The 8,597-nt window shown below is 43.1% G+C and overlaps 1 protein-coding gene across 6 annotated transcripts in view; it reads left to right on the forward strand.

The window, feature by feature from the left end:
- The window catches only part of DYNC1I1 (dynein cytoplasmic 1 intermediate chain 1), a 321,188-nt gene extending 313,186 nt beyond the window's left edge, over positions 1-8,002 (forward strand). For all 6 annotated transcript variants that reach the window (XM_004702674.2, XM_004702676.2, XM_004702675.4 and 3 more), the window contains one exon: positions 7,333-8,002. In XM_004702674.2, the coding sequence (XP_004702731.1) occupies positions 7,333-7,443 (111 nt within the window). In that variant the 3' untranslated portion in view covers positions 7,444-8,002. The remainder of the gene's footprint in view (positions 1-7,332) is intronic.
- The last annotated feature ends 595 nt before the right edge of the window (positions 8,003-8,597 follow it).

Genomic DNA, 8,597 nt, shown 5'->3' on the forward strand with positions numbered 1-8,597 from the left:
TGTCCCATGGTATGTTGACATTGCTTAAAGGGGCGAGGCCGCCCTTGGTCCCTGGTCGTGAGCAAGTCGTTTAGCTCCCTGTCCTACTTTCTGTGCTGGAGAGGGCTCTCCCTGGTTCTACACATCCACACTGAGTGATCATCAGAATCAACCCCTGTAAAGCACAGTGCTGTAGAATGGCGATGTATGCCGTCTATGTTTTTAGGAACGTACTCAAGTGACAAAAACGAGAATATGCCTATTCTGAGAGATTTTTAGTGCCATTTTTACTTAGAGCACCCTTCTCCTCTCCTTCCCATCTCTGTTGATAAAGGGGTTAGACTTCATCATCTCTCCTTTACAATTGAGAGGACGGGAGGGTAAGTGCCTGCCCACTGCCAGGGAGACCAGGACTGAAGGCTCCTGTCCGTATCTGAGGTTCAGTTTACCTCCTGCGTTTGGCCAAATTGCTACCTCAGAAGCTATCTTTAGCCTTAGCAACCTTGCTGCAAAAATAGGTCGTACCATATCTATAAAAGGTGATCCCCTTCAGAACTACGGTTTTATTATCACAGGAACCATAGCCAAGTGCTTGGGGCATAACAATGCCTTATAAAGTTAACAGATAATTCAAAATCAACTATCTAGCTGGGTGTGAACTGGCTATGGGTGAGCTCAGTAGCTCAGTACAGGAAGTAGCTGGAAAATCAGAGTCATCTCTGATCTGTGACATGGCAGTCGGGCTGCATTGGAAGGCAGAACACATTTCCAAATCCACTCTGATTCAGAGCAATACTGGACAATTTTTATGAGCCTTTCTTGATTTAACTTTGTTAGCTATTTTCTCCACATTGCTCTTCATAGATTTTTTTTTTTTCTTCATAGATTTTTTAATTGAAATTATTCATCACTATTAGAAATTTATGAATATTTTTCCTATCACAAATGTAAATGGCCTAGAAATTATTCTAAACCATTATTTTCAGGGGGAGGGGGGCCATGGCAGCGCTCCAGATTTAGACTCTAATGCCTTGCTAAAAACTCGAAATGATGCTGAAGCGATGTGATTAACATGCCATTTGCGCCTTTTCTCTTCTGCTTGCTTGACATGCAGTGTATTCCAGGAAAGGCTGAGTTGCCACTGTAAGAAAGTAAATTTTAGGCTATTCATCTTTGGAACATTAGTGAACTTGGAAAAAAAACAAACCAGTTTTGCATATTGTAACCTTAGGAAATGTATCAATTAATTTCATCTACAGGTGAAATGATGTCTTCCTATGCCAAAATGGTTAATTGCTCTGTCTTTAATCCCTAGTCTAGTGCCTGGACTATACTTGGTACTCAGCCAGTGATGATTGAATGAGAAGTGAGTAGACTAGGATGTGCTCCATAGACAATCATACGAAGAATTTTATTCTGTATCCGAGGAAACTTGGACCAATGTTTTTCCTATGAAATCATTGAGATTCACTGGACTAAAACTGGGTAGGAGGGAGTTTCATATGCATCGATACTTGTGAGCCACCATGTGAGGCATGGGTGATCAGAGAGGCCCAGGTGAGAAGAGTCTTAGGCTGCCAAAGGTGAGAGCTATTTGTAGCTGGAGACATCGGTACTTGCTAAGTCAAAGGATGGTCTGCTTGTTTGTAAGAAAACCTGTTTTCTTACCAGTGATTCGCATGTCAGAAGCTATTACTTTGGGTGTGGAAACAGCCTGTGAATACACATTCACACCTTCAAGCTAAGATTATATTTAAAGTGCTTCCTGGTGGTGATATTTAATTCTAAAAATGAGGCAGTCTGCAGTTCACCTTCTAAATCCAACATCACAATCATCTTGGGTTATTTTTATAGGCAACGAGAAGAAAAAGTCTTAATAGGATGAAGTGGGTAAATTTATTCTAAGTTTCTAGAAGTATTTGTTTTCATCATGTTCTACTCTGGAACCAAAGCAAGTAAATAATAGTTGTATTAAATGTACTATATTTGAGAGAGAAAATATTTGACAAATTTTTTAAAAATCTAATGATTTCCCAACCTCAATTGAATTTTAGACTATAAAAAGGGGCCGATATGTGTTAGAATACTATAAAATCTTGTGAGACCATTGGTACTTGTTCTCATAAAAATAAGTTTTTTTAAAAATCTGTATTTTTAAGGGCAAGGATTATCCTTCCCATCCCATTAGTCCCACTTCCATAGCACAAGTTAAGTGTAGTTGCATTTTGGAGTTATTTTGTTGACCAGACATTTAAACTTGATAAAATTCACCTTTGAAAAGTTAAGTGTGCACTTTCATAAATGATAAATGATACTCAGTTTTACCCCAAACTCTTACGTAGTCACATACTCATACCTTAATATTGCACCCTCTTTGCTAGGGTTATTCCTTAACAGTCTTGCTATTACTACATGAAACTATACAAACTATTTACATATATATTTTTTTCATTTTAGTGTATGTTGTTTCTCTATGTCAATAAAACATCAAATAGCCAATAACTTAATCCATTGTCCTTGAGTTAAGTCCAACTCAGGGCAGCTCCATGTGTGTCTGTGTAGAACTGCACTCCTTCCGGATTTCCACAGCTGTAATAAGGAGCCCTGCAGACACAGGGTCAAGTGCATGGCTGCTAACTGAAAGGTAGGCCACTGGCACCCACCAGCTGCTTGTCGGAGCTTTGTAAGCTGGGCTGTGATCTGCCCCGGTCAAGCTGACAGCTTACAAACTCAGTTCTCCTCTGCCACGGAGTCTGAGTCAGAATCGATTCCTCACCCCGAAGGACAACAATCTGATGCGAGGAGTGGCCAGACCTTTCTTCCTCAGCACCACTGAGTGGATTCTAACCACCAGCCCTTGGTGAGTAGTTGAGAGCCAACCATTACCGAGGGGAAACTATAAAACTTTACAAAGAACATTGTACTCATATGTTAGCTTACATTTGTCATGATAGCTTTATATTGGAGAGCCAAACTTAGCTCTTTGTGAGCCATAGGCTCTCTATAGTAAGACCTGACTTTCCCCAATATCTAGTTAGGGCATGTTAGCTTGATGCTCACTTTCTGCAGGTCTCCCCCCACTATCTGAAAATAAACCATCTCTATGAAGTCTTTTTGTTAGAAAATTTATTGACATATAATTTACATACCATACAATTCATGGTTTAAATGTATTGAAAAGAGTTGTGAGATTTTCCACCTAATCAATTTTAGAACACTTTCTTCCTTCTTTTACCCATTATTATTAGCTCCCTATTAGCCCCCAACTTCCCCTGCAAGAACTATTAATCTACTTACTGTATCTCTGTATTACCTATCCTAGATTTCATATAAAGCAATATGAAACAATAAACAGGAAAACCTCAATCCCAAAGAAAGCAAAATATTATAGAAACTAGAACAGATTCAAAATGGGTCAAAAGGGAACCAAAATGATAATACATTAAATTTGAATATGACTAACTCTACAGGGGAGCCCTGGTGGTGTAGTAGTTAGTCGTTGGGCTACTAACCTCAAAGTTAGCAGTTTGAAACCACCAAGGCTACATGGGAGAAAGATGAGGCTCTCTACTCCTATAAAGAGTTGCAGTCTCTGAAACCCACAGGGCCAATTCTACCCTGTCCTACAGGGCCACCATAAATCAGAATGGACTCAATGGCAATACGTTTTTTTGGTTTGGTTTTGTTTTAATCTGCAGCAATCCACTTTCCAATGTACTGTTTGAGGGCAAAACGATTCCCATCCGTAATCAATAGTCCGTGGGGACTCTACAAATTGATTTGGGACCTTCACTGTCACCCATTGCCTTCTGCAAAGCAGGGCCTCAGAATTTAAGCTGTGGTACATGTCTTTCCTCTGATCTTGAATGGTGTTATTTACAATCTTCGGAGCATACACGCCGGCGTGCGCCTTCCATGTAGACTTGCTGACCTCCCACTTCAATGGCTGCCGGTTTTAAGAGAAGCCGTTAAGAACCCAGACGCTATTCTTTGGGGTAGCAGGGCATCATCCGGTTTCTTCCTCCCACTTTGCTCTAGCATCTATGAAGCCTCTTGTAAACAGAAATGGAGTCAAGCAAAGAAGCAATTAGCATTAATTCATATGGGAAACTTTGCTGAGCATTCCCCGACACACACCCTCCCCAAAAACCTACCAAATCATACATAAAACCTCAACTCCTACTAGTGTTGAGTGTTCGTGGACACAGGTCAAAGCTGTAGCGGCTTGATGCTGAGACCCTGGAGACGAGGATCGGCTCCCCACGCGCACTGCTCCCCGGGAGGCTGCCTCAGTAACAGCGCCTGCAGAGCAAACCCTGCACGCTCCTTTCGCTTTTCACCTTCTTTTAGTAAAAGCTGAAATCCTCTTCGGCTTGCTTCCAGTAGGCAAACACTGTTACTAATGCAGTCCTTTCGTAAAGGCGAAGTGGTGCAAATAGAACGTGCAGAAAGCAGGGGTACCTACACGAGAAAAATACAATAGCATTAAAGCTCTCCATTGTAGGGGGTAATCAGAATGGGGTTTGCAATTTTTACATGGCTCTCGTCTGGGCTTTTGTTGTACGTGCTTCTGGGTGGACTTTTCAGCGCTCAGAGGAAGGAGAGGAAAGGTGACCCTATTCTTTCGTATAAACATGATACCAGCCTCTGTGCTTGCGATGTTTGCCGGCTCTTTTGTATCGTTTACTTTGGGAGCCTCATTTTCCGAGTGCAGTATTTTCTAAGATTGAAGAGCAGAATGTAATAACGTGGAAGACTGGGAAAAAGCTCGGAGTAGGGAAATGCACCGGGCACATGGCTACCCAGCAGCATCCAGCACTCTCGTGGACTGTGTCGTTGCCTAACGAGATATTTGGCTCCGTTTCAATAACGGAGAACATATTCAACCACTCTGTTCATTCAGAAGACTAAATGCGCCGTCTTGCTGGAACATGTCTCAAAGCAAGTATAGGAAGCAGCGCATCCTTCAGAAGATGAACGCCGAGTTGAGAATGACGTGAGGATGCGATGGCTTTGGGAAGACTTGATCTCGCGATTTTAATCACTGAGCTGCTCGCCTCGAGGGCTGCAGCTCAAATCCACCAGCTTCTCTGGGCCAGAGAGAGGAGGCTGTCTGCTCCCATAAAAATGCAGTCTCGGAAACCCCATGGGGCAATTCTACTCACTCCTCTAGGGACTCTGTGGCTCAACAGGAAGTCCAGGGCTGCGGATCTGGCGGCACACAGGTTAATACCCAGTTGCTAAGCCAGAGGTCAGTTGTTCAAACCCACCAGCTGCTCTGCAGAGAGAGAAATGGCAGTCGGCTTCCATAAAGATGGCTGACTTAGAAACCTTGTCGGACAATTCTCGGATGTCTTGTAGGGTTGCTTTGATTTGGAATTGACTGAGGGCAATGGATTTGGGGTTTTGTTCATTTGGTTTCTGATACCAGAACATCCATCTCTGCATTTACTTCACAGAATGGCAACGCCACTCTCTAATAAGTAGTCTTGAACAGATAGTACCTGGGAATATCATCCATTGTGGTAAAAATATAAAGTTTAAATCATTTGGCTCTGCATGGTGGATTGTTGGACAGTTGTAAAAGTGATCACGAAGCTTCGATTTATTCACTTCAAATTTTTTACTTTTAAAATGCATCTAGATTGGGAATGAATGTGTGTTCCTAATATTTATGGACTACGTAGGTAGCATTTGTAGCATCGGCACCTAAAAAGTCTATATCCATTTTATTTTACATGAAAACCATCCAGACTTCAACTCAATGCCATTTCTCATCTTTGAAAAATTGTCATTTCTATTCCAAATACTTACATTAATACTTTAATAAACAATTTGTTTTTCAGTGTTATATTGGGAGATCATTTAAGCAGCTAATGAAATGATAGACTGGTTAATTTCCTCTTGAATTATGTAAGAAAGAAGACATTATTTCAGAAATTTAATAAAATTCCTTTTGGGGGAGGGGATCGATATTGCACACTGGGGTGCAAATACCTGAACCAAGATGACAGGAGTCCTGATGCTCGCTAGTTCTGCAAGCTTGGTAAGATTACTTAATCTTCCTATGCCTCGATTCCACTCCTCATCTGTTGGTTTGTCAGCCTGTGGGCATGTGCTGCTGGAAGTGCCCCCACATACACTGGTATTTCAGGTACCAGCAGAACCCCCATGGGTGGACAAGTTTCAGTGGAGCTAGGAAGGACCTGGTCATCTACTTCTGAAATAAATGAAGCAAAATACTGTATATTTTGAATAAAGCTACTACCAACGAGTTCTTTAAAATGTAAAAAAGCAAGGATGTCACTTTGAGGGGTAAGGTGCACCAAACCCAAGCCATGCTATTTTTAATTGCCTCATACACATATTCAAGTTGAACAATGGATAAGGAAGACAAAGAAGAATGGATGTATTTGTTAGCTGAGAATAGTAAATATGTGTACCAGGAACTGTCAAAATATGCACAAATCTGGCTTGGAAGAAGGATCCGCAGAAAGCTTCTTAGAAACTAAGATGGCTAGACTTCATCTCATGTATCTGAACATGCTGTCGGGAGAGACCAGACCCTGGAAAAGGACATCATGCTCGGTGAAGTGGGTGACCCTCAGCCAGATGATTGACACGGCGGCTACAATGGCCTCCAACACGGCAGTGCTGGTGAGGGCGGCCGGCCCAGGTGGTCCTCCTGTTGTACCTCGAGTCTCTGTGACTCGGAACTGATTCGAGGGCACCCAGCAACATGCCTTGATGATTTCTTCTGCAAAATGGAACTCGTATTAATACCCGATACAGGATTTTTGTGTGATAAATTAATACAAATATTTAGAACAGACCTTAGTATAAGCCGCGCTCACTACTGTTCATATGTGTCAGCAGACAAAAACCCATTCTGGTCTCATGATTCAGATTCCTTTGCGGATGTGAGGTATGCCCTTGCTGTGCGTGTTAACAATGCTGTAAGGACCAATGGCATTGACCAGAAAGAAAAACAACACAGTTCTTTCAAAATCTCAGGGAATGTTGCCGTTTACTTTTGCAATGTTCACTGCGCATCTGGCCTTCGGGATTTTCCTTACTGAGCGTCCGCTAACCATGGCCCATGTAATTGAGTAGTTTACACAAGTGGTAAAAGTTCTATAAATCACCCAAAGTGCTTTTTCCATCCGAGAGCCGCATTCGTCTCTTCTCCTAGAGTCACACTTCTGGGGACTCACTGCCTCCAGGAGGAAGCACAGTTGGTTCGCGTTCCTAAGTCCACCCGCTCCTCGGGGAAGAGCAGCAGCAGGCAGGCAGGTTCAGTGCTCGGCCAATGTCACCGATCAACGTCAACTTCTCCTCTGGTTTGCTTTGCAGCTGGCGGTCCCCCACAACGATGAGTGGACCCGATTCGCCAGGACCCTCGTGGAGATTCGCGCCAACAGGGCAGATAGCGAGGAGGAAGGCGCCGTTGAACTAGCGGCCTAGTGGCAACCGGCCACACCCCAGCCCCCCACGTTCCGAGTCCACAGTTCTCATTCCACTTGTGCTCCGTGTCCGTTCGGTATCAGTATTGCTGTGACATTGTGGGTGCCCTATCGCGCCAGCTTCACTCCACGTGTTCCAAATGTACCCCGCTGCGCTCGCCACCTGAAACTCACCGGAGCATGTCTGCCCATCTTTTCGGTCTCAAAATGAAGGGGAGAGAATAACAAACCCAAACCCTTTATGGCTTTAGTTGTTGCCTTTTAACTACTTAGTAGCTGTATTTAATAGCTGGAAACCTCTGGTTAACTGTGTGTTTACAGGTACTTACGGCCTAGTCCTATTAAATCCATATGAAGCCAGATATGATTAGGTACAGATGTGGTGTGCTTCATGACATGGGACAGGGCCAAAGACTTGGGATGTGGCGTTTCACATGGCGAGTCACATTATGAATGGATTTACTATGAGAACATTGCTGCTCCTTATTTATTGTGGTGTGCTGCATGGAATGTATTTATTTGAAAGCATTAAAATAAACGATCCTAGAGCATGTGCGTAATGAGAGGACTGCCTTGTCTCTCTGCCGCTGTTGAGGCTGGTGAGGCTACATTAAGTTCCAAATAACAATTACAGTATGCCAATTCCACCGAGGACATGAAATCTTTAAAGGTTTGTTCCAGTGAACGGAATGATTTTAATGCCTATTATTTCTAGGTACTCTGACAGTATTTCAAATATAGTTGACCATTGATACTTGTCGTTCGAGCGGATACAGTCCGACACAAATCTGTGGTTCCTAAACATGACACTAGTATTGCCAATGAAATGTTCCAAACCTGGTCTGAATCAGTGTGGGTAAATCTTTGTTGCTTGCGGAAAGCCTGACTCGACTCAGAATCCCACTAGGAGCAGGGTTGGGAAGATTCTAACCGTGTTAAACAACAACTGTTCCTGTCAGGCCTGCTCTACTTCACAGAGACCTTCCGTAAGCTCACAGGGCGCTGTGCTGCCTAGGGCTTCCAATGAAAGGAGATGACCAAGGCCTTCCTCCAAGTCTTCCCTGGGTGGATTCAAACCACCAACCTCTGGTTAACCGAACATAATAATCATCAGCACCACTCAGGGATCCCTGATGGTGTGGTGCTTACACATTG

Source organism: Echinops telfairi, unplaced genomic scaffold, assembly GCF_000313985.2.
Source record: "Echinops telfairi isolate 266 unplaced genomic scaffold, ASM31398v2 ScPeMD7_23;HRSCAF=83, whole genome shotgun sequence".
Lineage (NCBI taxonomy): Eukaryota > Metazoa > Chordata > Mammalia > Afrosoricida > Tenrecidae > Echinops > Echinops telfairi.